We start from the raw sequence: 23624 nt of genomic DNA on the forward strand, positions 1-23624 counted from the left end.
GTGTGTGCCGCAGTGCCGGGCCTTCCTCGCTCTCAGCGTCGCTGGTCCCGATCCCGCAGCCCTCGAGGGTGCTGGAGATGACGTCGGAGCGCGAACCCCCTCCGAGTCCCCTGCCGTCGTCGTCGTCGTCGTCGACGTCGAGCCGCGCGCTTGGGAGGATGGCGAGACTGGGGATGGGGGCGAAGGGGCGGGCGCGCGCACGCACGCACGCACGCGCACGCACGCGCGCGCGCGCACGCACGCACGCGGGGCTAGGAGGCGGGCGGCTCGTCGTCGCCGCGGTGGCCGGCGTAGAGCGCGGCCAGGGGTCGGAAGCGAGGTCCCCAGCTGCTGAGATAAGCGAAGTCCTGCTCGGAGCCCGACGAGGCGCTGTGCAGCGAGCTGAGCGAGGCGGCGGGCGAGGCGGCGCCCTCGAAGGCGTACGTCTGGAAGGCGTCGTAGGGCGGCACCGACAGGTCCCCGTCCGCCAGCGCCACCTTGCGGCCGATGAAGTCCCTGAACATGGAGAAGTCCGGCTCGGGGCTGGGGGGCCCCTGCGGCAGCGAGTGGCGCTCCGAGGAGGGCAGGTGGCCGCGCGGGGGGCTGCCCGCGTCCCCGCCCGGAGCCCCGCCGCCAACGCCGCCCGTGTCGCCGCCGCCCTTGAGCTCGCCGAAGTCGTAGAGACTCCGCAGCGCCGACATGTCGTAGGCCTCCGTGTCCTGCTCGCCGCCGCCCTCGTCGTTGTACTTGATGACGTTGTCCCGCATGTCCTCGTCCTCGTCCGAGCTCAGCTGGCTCTTGTGATGGCGTCGGAGGGTCAGGATCAGCAGGACGAGCACTGCCCGGGGTGGGGTGGCGGACACAGCGAGAGGGGACAGTGAGAGCTCAGCCTGGGGCCTAGCAACCCCTCACCTCTACATTTTACAGTCCTGCTAGTTTCGTAGGTATGGTTCTGTGCAAATAAGTCATTCATCTATCTATCTATCTATATCTATCTATCTATCTATCTATCATCTAATCTATTATCTATCCATCATCTATCAACCGTCCACCATCTATCTATCTATCTATATCTATCTATCTATCTATCTATCTATCTATCTATCAATCAATCATCTAATCTATTATCTATCCATCATCTATCAACCATCCACCATCTATCTATCAATCATCAGTCATCTAATCTATTATCTATCCAACATCTATCAACCGTCCATCATCTATCTATCATCTATCAATCATCTAATCTATTATCTATCCATCATCTATCAATCATCCATCATCTATCTATCTATCATCTATCAATCATCTAATCTATTGTCTCTCCATCATCTATCAACCGTCCATCATTTATCTATCTATCTATCTATCTATCTATCTATCTTTCATCTATCAATCATCTAATCTATTATCTATCCATCATCTATCAATCATCCATCATCTATCTATCTATCATCCATCTATCTATCTAATCTTTCTGGGCTGGAGAGATGGCTTAGTGGTCAGCATGCTTTCCTGTGAACCGTAAGACCCAGGCTAGATTCTCCAGGACCCACATAAACCAGATACATCTGGGGGCGCATGCATCTGGGGTTCATTTTCAGTGGCTAAGGCCCTGGCACACCAATTTTCTCCCTTTCTCTCTCAAATAAATAATAAAATATCTAAATATATATACATATATGTATGTATGTATGTATATGTGTGTGTGTATATATATATATATATTTCCACCAGGCATGGTGGCACACACCTATAATCCCAGCACTTGTGAGGTAGAGGTAGGAGAACTGCCTTGAGTTCGAGGCCACCCTGAGACTACATAGTGAATTCCAGGTCAGCCTGGACTACAGTGAGACCCTACCTTGAAAAACCAATATATATATTTTTCTTACAGTCACAAGAACTGAACTGACTGGTGTGGTGTTGAGCTGCCATCTCTGGAGGTGTGCAAGGCCAGTGGGTTTGGGGGTGGTAAGTGCTAAATGTTTTCATTTGAGAGCTGGAGACAACCTCTGTGGTCTCCATCTTCAACCCTTAAGAGATCCACTCGCCCAGGACTCTGCAGGGTTGAAGGTGGCAGCTGAAAGAACACTGGCCCCTCTGTCCCCTCTGGAAGTTTCCCACCCCAGCTTCGTGTTTCAGGTCGGGTCCTGAGAGTGCCAGCCAGGTCTGGCAACCTAACTCCAGGCTCCCTGGGCTCCTCTCTGTCTCACCAGCTCTCAAGGAATGGCCCTTTCACACATTGTTGCTCCTGGGGTGGGCCCTAATGGGCTACAGTGGTGGGGGTGGGGCACACAGGAGTCTGATTTCCCAAGGCCTCTGGGTAATGAAGAATTATCTTAGCCTGGCGTGGTGGAACATGCCTTTAATTCTAGCACCTGGGAGGCTGAGATAGGAGGGTCACTGTGAGTTGGAGGATAGCCTGAGACTAATTCTAAGTCAACTTGAGCTAGAGCAAGACCTTACCTAGAAAAACCAAAACCAAACCAAATCAAAACAAAAAAAAAAAAAAAAAGAGAGAGAGAGAGAGAGAGAGATGGGGCTGGAGAGATGGCTTAGCAGTTAAGCACTTGCCTGTGAAGCCTAAGGACCCCGGTTCGAGGCTCGGTTCCCCAGGTCCCACGTTAGCCAGATGCACAAGGGGGCGCATGCGTCTGGAGTTTGTTTGCAGTGGCTGGAAGCCCTGGCACGCCCATTCTCTATCTCTCTCTCTCTAACTGGCTCTTTCTCTCTGTCTCTTGCTCTCAAATAAATAAATAAACATTAAAAAAAAAAAAAAAGGAGAGAGCATTAGCTTAACTTGAGAGTCAAAGCTCTACCTCTGGCCAGATCCTGGCAAGTTAACCCCAGAATACAGGCCCTAAGCCACCCTCCAGGATCTTGGTCATGTTTTCCTAGCTTGGTGTCTGATGTAGAGTGAACATCTGATGAGTGCCTGTGAATGAATAAATGATGAATGAGGAGCTGGCTCAAGACCTGAATGAAAGGGCAAGTGAATAAATGAATGACCTGTCCCTCTTGTCTTTGTTCATCTGGCTTCTTGGAAAACACATTTGTCACCTCCTCAGCTTCCTTCTCTCCACCAGCTAATTTCTAGTCTTCTAAGCAGACGTTCCTCTAACTCCTTAGCAACTGCCCAGGATGTCACACCCACGCCTTCACCCACAGTCACTCTCTTGGGATGCTCCTCCAGGCCAGTGGTTTTAACTTCCATTTGAAGCTGGAGACTCTGACATTTAGATTTATATCAAAGAGGACTCAACATGTCCTCTTTGTTGACCAAGAGAACCCCCCCTTTTTTTTAGTTGTTTGAGGTAGGGTCTCACTCTATCTCAGGCTGACCTGGAACTTAGGTTGTCTCAGAGTGGTCTTGAACTCACGGCAATCCTCCTACCTCTGCCTCCCGAGTGCTGGGACTGAAGGTGTGCGCCACCATGCCTGGCTTCCAAGAGAATCTTATACTCCTTATATCCAAAGTAAAAATATTCATTTTTCCTACCATCTCACTTTTAGTCTCCCCTAGAGCTTCAGTTGGTTTTCCCACATCACTTTTGCTCATCAGTGAACCACAATGCCTGGAATATTCTAGCTATGCAGATGGGTCCAACTTTTTGGCATTGTAACACAAGGTTGTCATCTACAAGGTTTATACTAAGAACCATCCTACTGAGTTTCACAAAACAAATCACAACAAATCTTAGAATGTTTTAAAGTGAGTTTGTGATTCTCTGTTGGGTTCCCCATTCTTAGCTCCCCTGGGCAGCATATGGCCTGCAGGCTGTGGGGTGAGCATGCCTGGATACCTAGGAGGGACTCAGTGGATGGACAGATGGACAGACTGGGACAGGACTTCCGGGTACTGTGCCAGGAATGAGACTTGTTGCTCAAAACAGTTCCAGCCATGCCAGTAGCCAGAGCCGGCACAGGTTACAAGCTCACCACCTAACAAGGTAGCTTACAACAGGGCTTTGAATGCTCGGGCTAGGCCTAGAGGGAGGGCCGGGGGAAGGAAGGTGTCAAGAGAGAAGTAGGAAAGATGGATGGACTGCTTTCAGAGCTGGAGGCCCGGAGCTGTGGAGGGGGATGCCCGCGAGAGCAGATGGTGGGGATTGCGGGCGGCGGGCGACAGATGTGCCAGGCCTGATCAGTGATTCTGCCCGTCACCTTTAGAGCACTGATGTGCACTTTCTTCGTTTGTGGGCAATTAGGCAGAAATTTGTTTGCACTGCCTCGGAAAATGAAACCGCTGTAAAGTGCACCCTCTGGAAAAAGGGCTCTGAGCTGTGGACTGGAGTGGGGAGAGAGGGGGCTGCCTAGGTAGGGCCTTCCCAGGGCCTCTGTAGGGGCCTGGCTGCATGCTCTGGGTTCTTGGAGGGTGCATGGTGCAGCGAGGAGGCAGCTGCCATCTCCCCAAGGACTGAACAAAGCTGGTGTCTGTGGTCTGAGCAGCTCGGCTCTGGCCACACTATCACTCTAGTGGCAGAACTGGGGTCAGCGCCCAGAACCTGTTTGAACTTGGGTGGTGTGTGAGTTAATCTTTAGTTGTCAGTTTAGCATCACCATGGAAACAAATTTGTCTCTCTGTGAGATTCTTTTTTTTGTGGTTTTTCGAGGTTGGGTCTCACTGTAGCCCAGGCAGACCTGGAATTCACTATGGAGTCTCAAGGTGGCTCCAAACTCACGGCGATCCTCCTACTTCTGCCTCCCGAGTGCTGGGATTAAAGGTGTGCGCCACTACGCCCGGCTTTGTGAGATTCTTCTAAATTAGGTTACTTGAGGTAGGTGGACCCACCTTAAATGTGGGTGACACCAATCCCATGGGGCTGGGGTCCTGGGACTGTGTGTAAAGAAGTTGCCTTGTGGCTGGAGAGACAGGTCAGTCAGTGTTTAGGGCACTTGCTGGCAAAGCCTAAGGACCCGAGTTTGATTCTCCAGTACGTATGTAACATCTGATAAACCAGGTGGTGCATGTGCCTGGAGTTCATTCGCATTGTCTGAAGACCCTGGTGCACCTCTTCTCTCTCTTCCTATCTGCCTGTTTCTGTCTTTCAAATAAATAAATAAAATATTAAAAAGGGGAGAGCTGCCTGAGCACCAGCATCCGTCACTTTCTGCTTCTTCAGTGTGGACTGAATGTGAGCAGCTGTTTCAAGCTGCTGCCGCCAGGCCTTCCGTGATGGACGGTGACCTCAGACAGTAAGCCTTTCCTCCCTTGAGTTGCTTCTGACCAAGAACGTGGTTACAGTGATGAGAAAGTAACTCACACGGGGGTTGTGGCTATGACAGGAGCCAAGGCCACTTATATCCTCTTTAGCTCCGGAAACTTGTTCACTGGGGACAATGTAGGTGCCCCCCCCCATACCTTAAGATATTGTCCCAGGTACCCTAAGGTTTTGCCCCCAGTTTTAATTCACAGCCACTGGCATTGTTAGAGGAATGGGGGACACAGTGGGAGGAGACTAAGTTCAAGTCAGAAGGACTACCTGTGTTTCCTTATAGGAGCCACTTGACCTTTCTGAGCTTAGGTTTCCTCATCTGAAAAATGGGTTGATATATCTGGCCATGCAGTCATGCATTCATTCTCTTTTTAAAATATTTTTATTTATTTATTTGTAAGGAGAGAGAGTGATAGATAGAGAGAAACAATATGGGCACACCAGGGCCTCCAGCCACTGCAAATGAATTCTACATGCATGTGGTCTGGGAAATCGATCCTGGGTCCTTTGGCTTTGCTGACAAGTGTCTTAACCACTAAGCCATCTCTCCAGCCTGCATTCTCTCTAAGAAGAATTAAAAGGACAACAGCTAAATGGCACATCTCCATCACACCCTCCAAGGCGTAGGGGACATTGTAGGCCAGGGGGTGGGCAGGAGTATTTTGATGTACTGTCCTCCAGACATGAACTTTCTGGTGCATTCATGACCTCACGGTGGTGGTTGCTGCCCCACCCCCACCAAGGGCTGCACAGTTCTGAGTTCATCAACATTTTGACATGGAGGACAGAGGAAGACAAAAGGAATGAGATACCAAAACAGAGGAAGGGGGCTGGAGAGATGGCTTAGCAGTTAAGGTGTTTGCCTGCAAAACTAAGGACCCAGGTTCAATTCCCGAGCACCCACGTAAGCCAGATGCACAAGGTTGCACATATGTCTGGAGTTCATTTGCAGTGGATGGAGGCCCTGGCATGCCCATTCTCTCTCTCTCTCTGTCCCTCTTTTCCTCTCTTTCTCTAATAAATCAATAAAATAAAATATTTTTAAAAACAGAGGAAGGACTACTTGGAAATGGGAATGGATGCAGGGGAGGAGGAAGACAAGAGGATAATGGGATGGGAATATGATCAAATAACAGTATGTTTATGTATTAAAGTTCTCAATAAATGTTAATATTTAATTATCTCAATAAATCTCAATATCTGTTTGAAAAGGACAATAAATATAAGAAAATTTCAAACACATGCTTGGGATTTGTTTGTTTGTTTTGAGGCAGGGTCTCACTCTATAGTCCAGCCTGGCCTAGAACTCACAATGTAACCCAAACTGCCCTCTAACCTGTAGCAATTCTCCTGCCTCATCCTTCCAAGTTCTGGGTTTACAGGCGTGAACCACCAGACTGAGCAATGTGTTTGGTTTTACATACTGGCTTGAGCTGCCTGGACGAACTCTGTCCAAGTAGGGCCACCGTCTATAGCTGATGTTTCTCGAAGATGGTTTGGGCCGGCCCACACTTCCATGGGGGAAACTGAGGCACAAGGGGTGTCTATCTTGGGGGGAAGGAAATTCAGGTTCTAGAATGGAGCCACTCAGGCCAGGTGAGTAGCCCTTGGACTCACCGACCAGGATGAGGACACAGACCAGGAGAGCGATGAGCGCACCGGGGCTGAGGGAGGCGGCCATGACAAAGGCGGTGGTATTGCAGGACTGGATGGCGCCGGAGCTGTCGCAGCCGCAGACCCGGATGGTGAGGGTGCCCGTGCTGCTCAGGGTGGGCGGTCCACTGTCCACCACCAGAATGGGCAGAAGGAACACGTCCTGCTCCTGCCGGTTGAAGCCCACGTGCTGTGTGTGCACCGCAGCCGTGTTGTCTGCACAGAAGAAATGGGTCGCATGTGACTCAGGGCCTGCGTCCACCTGCTGTCCCAGCTCCTCTTCATTGTGCGGGAGACTTGCCTGTCCATGAGCCAAACTGCTATCTCCCCACGGAGCCGCGGGTCTGTCCCTCCCATCTCCCCCATTCGGTCTTGGCTGTGAAGATAACGTCCTACCCACACAGACCATAATGGTCCTTGGCTGTGCCGGGATTCTGTCTCAAGAGCGTTTTCAGCACTTCTGAGATGTTGCCACCAGTTGTGCCAAGGTACTGTCCCCAGCTATTCCAAGATTCTGTCCCCAGCCGGGCTGAGGTCCTGGCCTTGACTATGTCAATTTTTTCCATCGGTCTCGGTGCTTCTCCCCCGCCCCCAAGACTGTACTGTGGTTGCTCAGTGTATTTTAGCACCAAGAATCCTGTGGTCTTTGGGTTGAGGTTTACTGGAGCCTGACAAGTCCAGGGTCGTAAGAGAGGGATGACAGTACTGTCTGACATATGTCTGTGGCTGAAGGACTTTTCTGTCCTTGCTGCCAATCCCAAATCCTAGATCTGGCTCAGGAGTTCCTTATCAAGAGGCTGATTGTTCAGGGTGGGGGCACACTTAATGTAGGCTGATGAAGGGACCTTGGAGCATCAAGGTCTCCTTATTTGTGGCTTTTCCTTTTATACAGGTAGCCAGGAGGGTGTTAAGCTACGCCAGCTGCTGTGGACAAGGTGGGACTCAGGAAGGAGGAGCTGGTCTTGGAGCTCAGGCTGGGTGACACATGGCACCCACTACCTCTGTCCTTCTTACTTCCTCTACATCTGTCCCACATGAGTTGGACCAGCTGGAACCTTTATCACTGATAGAGCCTCTTGGTTCTACACAGTGGTGGTGGTGGGGGGGGTAGAGAGGTGCTGAAGAGCCCAAAACCCCACTGGCTGCTGCCTGCCTGACCCCTGCAGCTGATTCAACTCCTTGCCTGGTGGTCCCCTTCATCTTCAGCGTGGGCTCTGAGCTGAGACTTCGGCAGGTCAGATTCCTTGCCCACCTTTGGGGGTCCCAAGTAGTTCAGGGCAACCTACATTTGTGTGTGAGGGAAGCTGAGGCCTACAGGGGCTGTTTGGGAAGGAAAGACGGGGCCCAGAATGGAGTAGGCCCCAGTAGCCCTTTCCTCAGCAGCTTCCTTGCCCCAATTCAGTGTCTCGGACCTGGCCTTCCTCATCTTGAAAACAAGGTGGGAAGCAGAGCCATTGGAAAGGACACATGTAGGAGGTAGGATGGAGGTCCACATGAGACAAAATGGCCCAAGAGGTGATGGGCACATGAGGTTCAGCATACTATTTTTCCTAGATTTTTTAAAAAAATATTTTTACTTATTTATTTGCAGAGAGAGAGAGAGAGAGAAAGAGAGAAGAAACACAGAGAGAATGGGTGCACCAGGGCTTCCAGTTACTGCAAAGAAACTTCAGATGCTTGTACCACTGTGCATCTGGCTTAGATGGGTGCTGAGGAGTTGAACCCAGGTTGTTAGGCTTTACAGACAAGCACCCATACCATTGAGCCATCTCTCCAGCCCTTGTTCATACCTTTTCATACATTTGAACATTTCCACACGAATGTCAATAATACTGAGAATGTGGCTAGAGAGACGGCTTGGTGGGTGAAGTGCTTACCATATAAGCACGAGGACCTGAGTTCTGATCCCCAGCACTCACATAAAATGCCAGCGTGGTGGTACACATCTAGAGCTCCAGCCCTGGGCACGTGGAGCCAGGGGATCCTCGGGCATTGCTGGCCAGGGAGTCTAGCTGAATCGGTGAGCTCCAGGTTCAGTGGGGGATCCTGTCTCCAAGAATAAGGCAGAGAGCAATTGAGGATAATATCTGATGTAGAACTCTGGCCTCCACACACATGTGTACACATACCTACACACACATGAACATGCATACACACACATACACATGTAAAAGAATAAAATAGGGCTGGAGGGATGGCTTAGTGGTTAAGGCATTTGCCTGCAAAGCCAAAGGACCCAGGTTTGATTCCCCAGGACCCACGTAAGCCTGATGCACAAGGTGGTGCATGCATCTGGAGTTCGTTTGCCAGTGGCTGGAGGCCCTGGCGCACCCATTCTCTCTGTCTGTCTGTCTGTCTTTCTCCTCTCTCTGTCTCTGACTCTCCTTTTTCTTTTTTCTCTCTTTCTTTCTTTTTGAGATAAGGTTTCACTCTAGCCCAGGCTGACCTGGATTTCACTATGTAGTCTCAGAGTGGCCTTGAACTCATGGAGATCCACCTATCCCTGCCTCCTAAGTGCTGGGATTAAAGGCCTGCACCACCATGCCTGGCTTCTCTCTGACTCTCAAATAAATAAATAAACTTAAAAAAATAGTACGGGTAGCTCAATTTACTTCTTTGGATCTCAGTTTCCTCATTAGCAAACAGAAACAGGGTCTCGCCTAGGGGTGAGGATGAAACAAAACAGTCCCCAAAACATGGAAATTCTCCATAAATTCTGCTTAATATATAGATTTTTTTCTATGCGCTGCATCCTCTACTTGCTCCTTGTCTGAGTGTCCCTGCTATCTGGGACACCCTCTCTGCCTTCTTACCCAGGCAAATTCCTCATCTGTCATGCTCCAACTAAATGTCACCTCCTTTCTGAATCTTCCTTCCTCTGCTTTCCCGGGAAGGAGGGACTTATAGCCCCTCTCCCTTCTCTGACGACGAAGGCGTCACACGCAGTTCAGTGGCACATTGTCACCTTGTGTAGAGCCAGTGCGTGCCCGTCTCTGCACAGCTGGGTCCCGGCTGTGTGCCAGGCTCAAGCAGTGCTAGAAGAGCCACGACTTTTGGGCTACGTGGTGACTACGTGGTGGCTTAGCGCCTCCAGCTCTTCTTGGCTGGGCCTGTGGCTCTCCCATCAACAGGCAAGGCAGCCCAGCGCAGAAAGCATTCCCTTCTGCCAGGGGAGAAAGGAGCCCGAGGGCAGAGGAGAGAGGAGGCAGTGGGTGGGTCATGGCAGGCTTCCTAGGTGTCAGATGGCGCGGGCACTTGATGTACACGGCTACATTTAATCCCACGATCACGAGCTCAGCAGGAGCTCCCTGGATGTATGTGGAAACTGAGGCTTAGTGAGAGGGGACTAGTTAGTTCATCATCCATTTGTCCTTTCAGCTATCACAGACCCATCCAACCTCCCTCCATCCATTCTTCTATCATCCATTCATAGCCTATGCTTCTGTCCATCCATCCTCCATCCATCCATCTACTCATCCATCCATCCATTTTCTTTCTTCCTTCTTTCCTTTTTTTTTTTGAGGTAGTGTCTTGCTCCAGCCCAGGCTGAACCTGGAATTCACTATGTAGTCTCCGGGTGGCCTTGAACTCGTGGCAATCCTCCTACCTCAGCCTGCTGAGTGCTGGGATTAAAGGCGTGCGTCACACATCCATTTTGTATCCATAAATTTACCCTGCGTCATCCATCCATCCATCTTCCACCAAACATCTATCCATTCATCCTCCTTACCTGCCCATTTATTTACCCATCTTCTTTCCTTCCCTTCCTCCTTTCCTTCCAACAGCTCTATTAACCGCCGCGTGCTAGGCATCGCGAAAACAATGGAAGGAGGCTAAATCAACTCTTTTTGGATGCGATCTCAAATTCCAACGTGAGAGACAAATCCTCACCGAACAAACCCACAGTTTCATCAATGATGACAAACCGTGGGCAGTGCTTGGGAGAACAAGTACAGGAAAAACGTGACGCTGCCTGGGAGGCCAGGGCGGTCTCCACATTTACCCTGGTGGGTGTGTTTTGGGAAGAGCAGCTGATGCGAAGCTCCTCCGAGGTGGAGGACAGCTCTGTGGCTGAGGGAGGAGGATGTAGCTAGAATACGTCCAGTGCAGACTGGAGGGTGGTGAGAGCCTGTCATGGAATGTTCAGCAGTCTGACTTTAGTGAGGAACTTGGATTATTATTATTATTATTATTGTTTTTTCGAGGTAGGGTCTCTAGCTCAGGCTGATCTAGAATTCACTATTTAGTCTCAGGGTAGCCTCGAACTCATGGTGATCGTCCTGCCTCTGCCTCCCAAGTGCTGGGATTAAATGTGTGCGCCACAAGCAACAGGAGGTCATGGGTTCATGGGTTTTAAGTCAAGGAAGTGACCTACTGACACACCATTCATCCATTCCACGGAAGTCTGAAGTGAGCACTCTGCCTATATGTCAGAATTATCCTAGCCCCTGGGGACATGGCTCTGAATACGGCAGACAGGGCTCCTCGCCTGGCCGAGCCTTCTAACCAAGGAAGCTTGTAACCGAAAATGTTATGAATTGCCATGGAAGACAGGTAGGAGGTGTCTGTGTGTGTTGTGTGAAACAATAGCAGTAGTGGCAGCAGAGAGAAGCAGGCAGATTTGAGGAATGAGTGCCTGGCCCTGGCCCAGCCTCCAATTGCCAGGCAAGATGGAGATGCTGTCTCAGGGTTGCCGTCTTTGACTGTGTGACCAGATGTTCCCGGCACTTCTTCACCTGTGGAAGGGGATTTCCTGGACATCATCCCTGAACCCATCTAGCTGCCTTCCACTGGGACATGGCTGGTCACCCCGGACTACCCACCCTCACCCGCCACCCCAAACCCTTCTAACATGGGACCTGCGCCCAGTGCTGCATCCATCCATCTGGCCTGACATCCATCAGCGTCAATCCCTGGCTGCAAAAGCAATATTTATAAATTACGTTTCCAAACTGGCTACACATTTGTACAAAGAAACAGATGGGTTAGGGTAGCCGTTTGTCACCTAGGATATTTATACAGTGAGGAGGTGGGGGCTTGGCACACTGTGTGAAGGGGCTGGGGGACTGGAGGAGACCCTCCATGGCTGCTGCGACTTCAGCAGGCTGAGGCTACCCTGTCCCCAGACTGCTGGGAATACAATTGGGTCAGGCATCAGAGGGCCTCAGGGTTCTCCCTTTGGGGGTGCGGGGTATAAAAAGCTTTGAGGGTGATCCAGATCTATGCCAAGCCCTCAGTGCCTCTTGGCTCGATCTCCTTCCCAGTCCTGTATCCCGCCTGGTGTAAGCACGAAGCTCTGTTCTTTCAGCTCTGTTCCTACCTCAGGGCCTTTGCACTTGCAGTTCCCTCCACCACACGGCTCTTGGTCCATTGATTTGCATAGCGTCCCCCCACGTGACTGTCTTTAGATTCCTCCTCATTGTGGGTCGCCTCAGAGAGGCCGTCTTGACCACCTGCTGTACTTTCCACTTTCATGCAACATCTTTGTGTGTGTATGTGTGTGCATATTTGTATGCATGTTTGTGCCTATTGCGTGTCCTCATGTGTGTGTGTGTGTGTGTGTGTGTGTGTGCAGGCCAGAGGTCAACATCAGGTATCTTCCTCAATTACTCTCCATCTCATTATTTTTTTTTTATTTTCGAGGTAGGATCTCACTCTGGCCCAGGCTGACCTGGAATTCACTATGTAGTCTCAGACTGGCCTCAAACTCACTGCAGTCTTCCTACCTCTGCCTCCTGAGTGCTTGGATTAAAGGCATGCACACCTGGCTCAACCTTATTATTTATTTATTTTTGTTTTTCGAGATAGGGTCTTGCTCTAGTCCAGGCTGATATGGAATTCACTATGTAGTCTCAGGGTGGCCTCAAACTCATGGAGATCCTCCTACCTCTGCTTCCTGAGTCCTGGGATTAAAGGTGTGCACTGCCACACCTGTCTCTTATTTTTTTTTAAGATTTATTTTTATTTATTTATGTGTTAGAGACAGAAGGAAATTGGGAGAATGGGCGCACCAGGGCCTCTAGTCGCTACAAATGAACTCCACACACATGCCACCATGTGCATCTGGCTTATGTGGGACCTGGGAAATTGAACCTGGGTCCTTAGGCTTCGCAGGCATGCCATTTCTCCAGCCCTTATTTTTATTTATTTATGAGAGGAGAGAGAGAGAGAGAGAGAGAGAGAGAGAGAGAGAGAGAGAGAGAGAAAGAAAGACAGACAGAAAGACAGACAGAAAGAAAGAAAGAATGAAAGGAAGGAAGGAGGGGTAGGGCATACCAGGACCTCCAGCTACTGCAAACAAGCTCCAAATGCATGCACCACCTTGTGTATCTGACTTATGTGGGTCCTGGAGAATTGAACCTAGATTCTTTGGCTTTGCAGGAAATTTCCTTCTGCTAAGCCATCTCTCCAGCCCTCTGCCTTATTTTTTGAGGCAGGGTCTGTCACTGAACCCGGAGCTCACTGATTTGGCTAGACTAGCTGGCCATCAAGTCCTCAGGATCCTCCTGTATCCACCTCCTCAGCCAGCTCTGGGATTGCCAGTGTGTGCCCGTGGTCCTGGCTTTTCCACATGGGTTCTGGGGAACTCAAAGTTAGGTCCTCATGCTTGTGCGACAAGAGCTTTCCTGACTGAGCCATCTCTCAGCACCCCTCCCCCCGCCCCATACAGCACATTTAATTGCACACCTACAATGTGTCAAGATTGTTCTTAGGTACCCAGGGCTCTGCAACAAAGCAAGGTTCTGACTCTCCTGGAGATGACATTACTCCTGGTCACTCTTCCCCAACACAGTATCGATTTGCTTAGTTTCTGTCTTGAATGTAAACTCCAGGAAGCTGGGGATTCTGTTCTACCTGTCATTGCATGTCCAGGGCCCGGTGCAGAGTTTGTCACATAGAACCATGTCTCAGGGATGCTCAATGAACCACTGCTGCATGTAGGAAGTGACGCGTTCAAGGTTTGTTCACGTGTCCTGGTAGCCCCCATCTGCCCCATTTACAGGTGAGGCTTGGAGAGGGACAGACACTTGCCAGGGCTGCATGGCGAATCCCCAGCCGAGCCTGGGCTGGCACTCCTACCCCCTTGTGCCTTGACACCTGCCTTCCCTAGGTCTAATCCTTAACTGTTCCAATGTCAGTTTCACAAGGAATGGGGCGGGTGTGCATCTCACAAAGGACTCAGCTCAGGTCAGGAGGCAGTTTGCTTCCATAGTGGGGAGCTGAGGCCAGGAGCCACTGTACCAGGGACAGATGTGGGTGTGATCCCCCCACCGCAAGTGTGGGCGTGAACCCCTGCAGGTGTGGACATGAAGCCTGGTCATCTCTGAGTCCCTGCAGGACTCTGAGAAGAGCCCTTTCCTCCTAGTAGAGTCTGTTTTCCCACCTGAAGGGGGTGGTTGGGAAAAACCACCTTCCATCATGGGGATGACTTGAGCAATGTGATGGGGTTGTGGGGGAGGAGACATGTGAACCGCAGGTGGAAATGAGCAGTCACACTTCCTTCCTCTTTCACTTGGCATAGAGGCTCTTCTCCGACACTCACCCAAACACTCCTTGGGACACTGTCTCGGAATCTTTCCATCTGCCACTTCCTACCCTTAGTGTGCCTCCCACTCTTCTAACCTACACCTTGGTCATCTTGGTTCTTCAGAGTTGACCAGTTGCTGGCAAATAGTCCCCCAGCCTGGCTCAGGATCTCTGACCTTAGAGCCAGTCCTGGTCCTGTGGAGAACCCAGTTCCTCCACAAAGAATGAGGGAGGAGGACAAGGAGACAGGTCCCTACCTCACATGCCACGGGATTTGGTGGCTCACAGGTAGCTTACCCTGGATGTCCAGCAGAGAGAAATGAGGGTTGCTAGGTGCTTCGGGCACCAGGCGGAAGTAGAAGCGGTGGCCTCCTTGGGGTTCATCTCTGTCCACAACACTGATGGTCTGGATAAGCTTTAGGGCAGGGAGGGGCAAGAGTACAGTGAGGCAGGGAAGAAGGAGCCTTAGCCAGGCCTGGCAGCAGCTGGGTCCCCAGCCCTCAGGGTACCTGGCCAGGCTTGGCATCTTCACATATAGCTGCTTCATTGGGTGTGGCCAGCTCTGGAGGATTGTCATTCACATCCAGGATTCGGATCCTTAGGGAGGCCCGCGATAGCTGAGCATGATTGTCTGTAACAGGAACATATGAGGAACTGCATATGGTGGTGCGTGCCTTTAATCCCATCCCTCAGGAGGCTGAAGTAGGAGGACTGCTATGAGTTTGAGGCCAACCTGAGGCTACAGAGTGAGTTCAAGGTCAGCCTGGGCTAGAGCGACATCCTGAGTAAAAACAAAACAAAGCAAAACAAAACATAGAAGGAAGATGAGAAGCATCAGGGTGGCAGTTCCACCAGTAGACGCTCACCTTCTTCACCACTGATTTCCCATCTCCTCTATCAGCATCCCTCAAATACCATCTCCACCATTATCACCCTCAGCTCCATCCTTGCCATCTCCATCTCCACCATGACTCCATCTCTGACATCCCCAGATCCACCATCATCACCCCTGACATCATCATCCCCAGCTCCACCATCATCACTCCAAGCTCCATCATTACTGTTGTGGTCAGCTTTGTGTTGCTGGCAGAAATCACCCAACCAAGAACAGCTTGTGGGGAAAAAAAAGGTTTATTTTGGGTTGCAGACAAGAGGAGAAGCTCCACAATGACAGGGAAGATGACAACATGAGCAGAGAGTTGACATCACCCCTGGCCAACACCGGGTGGACAACAGCAATAGGGGAGTGTGGCAAACACTGGCAAGGGAAAACTGGCTATAATACCCATAAGCCTGCCCCCAGCAATACACTACCTCCAGGAGGCGTTAATTCCTAAATCTCCATCAGCGGGGAACCTAGCATTTGGAATACTTAAGTTTATGGGGGACACCTGAATCAAGCCACCACAATTGCCATCTCCATCTCCACCATGATCTCCATCCTTGCCATCCCCACCTCTACCATCACCATCTCCATAATAAACTCCATCATCACTACCCAAATTCCACCATCACCATCATCATCTCCACCATCATCAATCCTAATTGCACCATCCCATCCATAACTTCACCATCAACACCCCAGCTCTACCATAACCATCCTCATCTCCACCATCACCATCCCTAACCCCACCATCACCATCCTCATCTCCACCATCACCACCCCTAACTCCATCATCACTATCATCATCTCCACCATCACCATCCCTAACTCCACCATCACCATCCTCATTTCCACCAACCATCATCACCCCTAACTCCACCATCACCATCCTCATCTCCACCATCATCACCCCTAACTCTATCATCACTATCATCATCTCCACCATCATCACCCCCTAACTCCATCATCACCATCCTCATTTCCACCATCATCAGCCCTAACTCCACCATCACCATCAACATCATCTCCACCATCATCACCCCTAACTACACCATCACCATCAACATCATCTCCACCATCATCACCCCTAACTCCACCATCACCATCAACATCATCTCCACCATCATCACCCCTAACTACACCATCACCATCCTCATCTCCATCATCACCACCCCTAACTCCACCATCACCATCATCATCATCTCCACCATCATCACCCCTAACTACACCATCACCATCCTCATCTCCATCATCACCACCCCTAACTCCACCATCACCATCATCATCATCTCTATCATCATCACCCCAAAGTCCATCATTACTATCATGATCTCCACCATTGTCACCCCTAACTCCACCATCACCATCCTCATCTCCACCATCATCACCCCAACTCTACCATCACCATCATCATCTCCACCATCATCATCCCAAACTCCATCATTACCATTATCATCTCCACTATCACCATCCCTAACTCCACCATCACCATCCTCATCTCCACCATCATCACCTCTAAGTCCACCATCACCACCATCATCTCCACCATCATCACCTCTAAGTCCACCATCACCACCATCATCTCCACCATCATCACCTCTAAGTCCACCATCACCACCATCATCTCCACCATCATCACCTCTAAGTCCACCATCACCACCATCATCTCCACCATCATCACCTCTAAGTCCACCATCACCACCATCATCTCCACCATCATCACCTCTAAGTCCACCATCACCACCATCATCTCCACCATCATCAGCCCTAACTCCACCATCACCATACTCATCACCATCACCACCCCTCACTCCACCATCACCATCACCATCTCCACCATCATCACCCCTAACTCTGTCATCACCGTCATCATCTCCACCATCATCACCCCTAACTCCACCATCACCATCAACATCATCTCTACCATCATCACCATCATCATCTTCATCATCACCCCTAACTACACCATCACCATCATCATCTCCACTATCACCATCCCTAGCTCCATCATCTCCACCATCATCACCCCAAACTCCATCATCACCATCTCCACCTCCTCCACCATCATCATGTCATCACCATCCCTAACTCCACCATCACCATCCCCACCTCCACATTACCATCACCAGCTCTACCATTGTCAATTCATCGCCAACATCTCCATCTCCATCCTCATCCTTTCCTTTGCCATCTCTAACCCCATCTCCATCATTACTGTATCATCAGCACCACCTCTATGGCCATGGACAGCAGCACCACCCACCACGATGTCCAACACCATCAGCTCTGCCATCATCTCCCTGATTACTGCCTCTACCACCTCCACCATTACTACAGCATCACTGCCATTAAGCTGTTACCAGGACAGCTACCATCAACTGTCGCCACTGCCTCTAGCAGGTAACTCAGTGCCCTCACCACTGTTGCCATCACCCTGGTAAATCACCATTGCCACAACTAAACTCAACACTGTCACTATATCCATTAGCTCCACGCTTACCATCCCTCCACCATCCCAAGTACTAAGACCATCACTATGACGGCCTGCATGACCTCTGTTACCACCACCAATGTCCCATACACCATCATCCGTCACAACCATGACCAGCCCCGTTACTGCTGCTGTCATCCCCTCCATCATCACTAATAACACCACTGCACTGGCCCCCAGGCCACCACTACTGCCCTTGCCATCTCTACCTCGACACCAGGAGAGCACTGGATGAAGCCAGAGCATCTGCACCTGTTATTTGGGTATCCTTGCAGAAATCCTGTGGTCTGGTATAATTTGTGGCCCCACTTTCCAGAGGAGAAACTGAAACATGGGAACGTTTAGAGAATGAGTCAGTTGACAACTGACTCCCCAAACTGCTGCTCAGAGCACACTTGACCCTGAAAGCGCCACATGAGTCCAAGGAACAAATCCTGAAAGGATGGAGACGAAGAGGCTGGATCCAGCATTTGAGTTTGGGGAAGACCCCGCCCTCCGTGACATGAGGTTCTCATCTGGAAAGTGGACAAGGCATGGTGATTAAGAGCAGGACTTGAGGGGCTGGAGAGATGGCTTAGCAGTAAAGGTGCTTGACTGCAAAGCCTAAGGACTTGGATTTGACTCCCTGGAGCCCACATAAGCCAGATGCACATGGTGGCACATACATTTGGAGTTCAGTTGCAGTGATTAGAGATCCTGATGTGCCCATTCTCTCTCTTATAAATAAATAAAATATTAGAAAAGAAAAAGAGCAGGACTCGAGCTATGATCCTGAGCCCATCTTTGCTATTCAGTAGCTGTGTGACCTGAACCAGGTCATTTGACTTCTCTGTGCCTCAGTTTCCTCTACCTGCAGAACAGGTTGGTTAAGAGACACATTGAATTAATACCTCTGAAGTACTTACAACAAACACAATACTTACCGTATGTGCGTGTATGCAGTGCGGAACAATGGTAGACAGGTGTTTGTTAAATAAACAGACATGAGAAAACAAGCAGCCCAGCCTGGCCTCTCTGAGAAGCGCCCTGAATGTTGGCTCCCTGGCTCAGGCCTCTCAGGCCTCGGTACCCTCTGGGAGAGGAAATTAGACCCTGTTTCCAGGTAGGGTCTTAGGTGACAGGGATCTGCTGCTGGGCTGGCAAGAAGCCATCTGGGGGCCAGCTAGGAACCCTGTGAGCTTTGGGGGTGCATTCTAGTATCCTGCCTCCTCTGAACTCAGGGGCCCTTTGGGTGTTGACTGTAGGAGCTTGCTTATTGATAGAATTGGACATGGAAGCCAGGTGGGATACCTCTTGGGGGGCTGGGAAAGGAAAGAGAGCCTTTCATTAGCTCAGACCCAGCTTCTCTGTGGAGTCCCCCATAGCCGGGGGCACCTTATCTCCTCAGCTCACCCAGATCTGCCGCCTCAGCGATTAGAGGGGCTCTTTGAGGGCGAGAGATGGGAGTCGTGACTGGGAATACCGGGTGAGGCGTTATTTTTAAGAGCGTGCTGCCAGAGAACCTCCACAGACAGATGGGGGTGCCTTCAGGAGGCTGGGTGGGGGTAGGAGGTGGCCCACAGCCAGGATCTGACGGGGTGTGTGTCTTCCAGCAGAGGCGGGGTAGGGCTGGCTGGGACTCTGATGTCCTTCCTGGCTGCCAGGCTCTACAGTGTGGGTGCTGGGCTACAAGAAGAGATGGAATGGGAGACCTTGGGAGGGGTAGCTTGCTCAGTGGACAGTCACCCTCTGAGAGTATGGCTCCCATCGCTGGGAGCTAGGCCCTTGTTATCCCACCACTGCAGAAGCCTGGGCCTCCTGGACTTCTTCTTTCAGCATGTCATACACAGGTCACCTCTTGGGAGAGCCCTGAGTCCTTTACCCTGAGTGAGGGCCTCAGATCTAAGGCGGGCAGCTAAGGGCACTTACTGAGGTGTGCCTCCACGTTGCCCAGGCTGTCAGCTGTTGGGCTTGTCCTGAGGAATGGAGGTGGCACCAGTGCCCTGGACACTGGTCAGTAGTTCTCTTCCCCAGCCTTTAAAAAATGCTGGAGAGATTGCCGAGTGGTTAAAGCGCTTGTCTGCAAAACCTAACAACCCGAGTTCAATTCCCCAGTACACAAAGTTGTGCCCCAGATGCACAAAATGACACATGTACCTGGAGTTCATTTGTAGAAGCTGGAGGCCTTGGTACACCCATTCTCTCTCTGCTTGCAAACAAATAAAATTTAGTTTTATTTTATTTATTTGAGGGGGGGGAGGGAGAGAGAGAGAGAGAGAGAGGGAATGGGTGTACCAGGGCGTTTAGCCACTGCAAATGAACTACAGATGCGTGAATCACCTTGTGTATCTGGCTTATGTGGGTCCCGGGGAATCGAACCTGAGTCCTTTGGCTTAGCAGGCAAGCACCTTAACAACTAAGCCATCACTCCAGCCTTAAAATTTTTTTTTAAGCCAATGCTTCCGGGAATGGTGGTGCATGCCTTTAATCCCAGCACTTGGGAGGCCAAGGTAGAAAGATCACTATGACTTCAAGGCCAGCCTGAGACTACATAGTGAATTCCAGGTCAGCCTGGGTTAGAGGGAGACCCTACCTCAAAAACAACAACAATAACAACAAAAAAGCAAGCAAACAAAAATTGCCAATGCTGATTTTTTTTTTGTACCCAGGCTTGCACAACCTGTCCTTGAGTGAGTGGCAGGTGAGGGAGTCGTCCAACCTGCTTCTCGCTTCTGATTGGTTCCCAACATCACAGTTGGCATTATTCATTATCACGGATAATAGCAAATTCTGTATTAGTACTTTACACATTTCTGTCACCAAACAAAGAATCCATTCATGTTTAACCTTGACCTCTGTTCAGGATTTCCCAATTTACAACACTTTTTCTTATCTAGATCCCCTGCTATGGGGGACTCCACAGAGTGAGCCCCCAAACATTCCAGAAGGAGGTGTTGTTAAACCGGTTCTATAACCAGGAAAACTGAGGCCCACCAGGTGAAGAACTGGACCATTGTCAAAGCCAGGGTTTGGGTTTTCTTTTCTTTATAAAATATTTTTATTATTTATTTATTTATTTTTATGTGTGTGTGTGTAAGAGAGACAGAGAGAAGGAGGGAGGCAGGGAAGGAAAGAATGGGCACATGAGGGCCTTCAGCCACTGTAAATGAACTCTAGATGCATGTGCCACCATGTACATTTGGCTTACGTGGGTTCTGGGGAATTGAACCTGGGTCCTTAGGTTTCACAGGCAAGTGTCTTAACTGCTAAGCCATTTCTCCAGCCCAGGGCTATGGTTTTCTTGAACCTCCTGATCTAAATGTGTGGTCCAGATAGTGTGAAGGGAGTAATCCCGATTCTTAGGTCTTTTTCTGGCCAGTGGCAGCTGCTCAGGCCTTGGCACATAGGCCTCATCCAGTGCCCAGTGGTAGGTGTCCCCTTCAGAGGCCAGGTCCGCCTGCGGCCCCCCCCCCCACCCACTTGGCATCTCAGTTCATCTGACTGACATGCAAATTAGTTTAATTATTTCTTCTTCTAAAATAAATTATATTTTGCAGTAGCTGCAATATGTTGTGTCAGGCAAAATTACATTCAATATTTTTAAACTAATTGATGCAGCCTTGAGGAAGGTTGATTGACAGCCCAGAGCTGAGCAGGCCTATAGCCTTAACCGATTTCTAAATTAAAATTAAACGTGCTTCGGCCCGCTGCTTCCTTCGTGAGCTGGCTCTCTAGGCTTCTAGGGAAGTGGCAGGTGGAGCCCTGAAGGCCTCAGGGGTCTGAGGAGGTTGGGCTGGAAGGGCCGGGATCTCAGGAAGAGACCAGGATTGGGACAGGAGGGCCACTGGGCTGCCGCACACTCGTTTCTTACATTCTCAGAGCCTCGAGGTTCCCTGTGCGGAACGGATGGGGGTTGGATTGGACACTTTGGAACTGAGACGTGTGGTTTTTGCTGACAACGACAGAACGGGGAGCCTCCTTTGTACCAAGGGCACAGTAAGAGCAAGAACAACACGGTCTTTTGGGTCTGGAGGCAGAGACAGAGTGTACTGACTGTGGCAAGAGTCTAAAGAAAACCAGCTCGGGGGCCGGGAGCACGTAGCCGCGTGACTTGTCCCAGTTGGGTGCACGGGGATGTTTTCTCCAGGAGCAAGTGAATTTTCTGCTCAGATCTGGCTAGAAAGTAACCCGGGGAAAAGAGGATGAGAGCGCAAAGATTGCCCCCGGGGAGTGGGATCAGTATGTGCAAAGGCCCTGGGGTGGGATGAGAGGCCATAGACACAACAAGGAAGACCCCAGTCTCTGGCAGAGTCACTTGCCTGGCATCTGGACCAAATGGAGCAGAAACGGGGGATGGCTGGGGCCAGTGGCAAGGGACAAGGACACAGGGCCTGGCTCAGTGACTGAAAGGAATGCGCTTCTTCCTCAAGGGAGGGCAGCAGGCACACGTTGAGTCCCTGCCATGGAACAGGATCTGTCCTATTCTGTCAACCTTGGTGACAGTCCAGTGGCTCTCCTGCCCCAACCCTCTCACCAAGAGGGAGGGCCAGGTGTCACTGTTTTATGATGAGGAAATGGGCTCAGAGAAGTGAGGCTGCTTCCTTAGTGTCTCCCTGAAAATGGGACTTGGACACTGGCCTGGTTCCAAATGGGGAGTTTCTAGCCAACAGAGGGTCTCTTAACACCTTCAGTTGCTAGAATCCTGTAAGGACCCAAAGGCCTTGCTTTCTCCACACAGCTCTCCTTGACTGCTCTCAGCCTTGGGCAGATGACAAGCCCAAGTCTGCACTCCCAGAAAGTCCTGTGTGTCAACTGGATGGCCAACACCTCTGTGACCTTGACCCTCCTCCTGCCCCTCCCCCCTCCTCTCTGTTCGAATCTGCCCTTCTCCTTCCCACATCTTACTCCTCATCTGAGCCTTCCTCTTTCCATTCCACACACACTGCTGACCCTGTCTTCAGTATCCTGTGTTTTATTAATTTTTAATATTTTGTTCTTATTTATTGAAAGAGAGAGAGAGAGAGAGAGAGAGAGGAGAGAATGGGTGCACCAGGGCCTCCAGCCACTGCCAACGAATTCCAGATGCATGCACCACCATGTGCATCTGGTTTACGTGGGTTCTGGGGAATCGAACCTAGGTCCTTAGGCTTTGCAGACAGGTGCCTTAACCACTGAGCCATCTGTTCAGCCCCCATTCCTGTGTTTTTGTTGGGCTCATGCACCCCCTCAGTAAGTAGAAGTTTTGTCTGTTTTGTTTGCCAAAATAATAGGTGCTCAATAAAGTTCTGCTCGACGAATGTCTGTGGCATCCCTGATTGTAGCCTGTACTTTCAGGAGGGATGCTGGAGGGGACAAAGAGACCATGAGGCTGCACCCTCCAGGACCCATCTAAGGAGCAGGGGAGTGCCGTGACAGCGACAGCTTCCTGTCTCTTGGGGACTGACGGAGGTTGACTCCGTAGTTCTTCTCAGCCGTCACAGAGACATAGGAGCCTCGAGAAGAGAAGTGAGGCTTAGGGAGTGGATGGTAGGGAGAGGGTTAGAGCTGCTGAGAGGATCCTGTTTCCTGTGTGGCTGAGGGACTTCTCCTCCATGATCTCCAGCCCCGCCCCTTCTCCCCGGAGGGAATTAGATTGTATCGGAACCCCAGACTCTGATGAGAGCTGACCAGCTGGGCTGGAAGATTGATCATCCCAATTACCCACAGTCAGGGAGGCAGGCAGTGGGAGAAGGAGGAGGGGCTGGGAACAGGTGGGTGCTCCAGTAAAGGGGGTGTGGGGACAGCCGGGATTGGCCTCCTGGCACGGGCATGCTCTGCCCTGTCCCCACCTCCCTCCTTGGAAGCAGGACTCTGGCCATCTCCTTGTCTCCCAAGAGCAAGGGGCAGGCTTTGA

The 23624-nt window shown here is 50.7% G+C and overlaps 1 protein-coding gene across 1 annotated transcript in view; it reads right to left on the reverse strand.

The window, feature by feature from the left end:
- Positions 1-251: 251 nt before the first annotated feature.
- Cdh22 (cadherin 22) overlaps positions 252-23624 on the reverse strand; it is a 141196-nt gene continuing 117823 nt past the window's right edge. Inside the window, exons 9-12 of the mRNA XM_004663892.2 lie at positions 14888-15009; positions 14676-14793; positions 6816-7067; positions 252-817 (exon numbers count right to left, since the gene is read on the reverse strand). Coding sequence (XP_004663949.2) covers positions 252-817; positions 6816-7067; positions 14676-14793; positions 14888-15009 — 1058 coding nt within the window. The remainder of the gene's footprint in view (positions 818-6815; positions 7068-14675; positions 14794-14887; positions 15010-23624) is intronic.

Source organism: Jaculus jaculus, chromosome 8, assembly GCF_020740685.1.
Source record: "Jaculus jaculus isolate mJacJac1 chromosome 8, mJacJac1.mat.Y.cur, whole genome shotgun sequence".
Classification (NCBI taxonomy): Eukaryota; Metazoa; Chordata; class Mammalia; order Rodentia; family Dipodidae; genus Jaculus; species Jaculus jaculus.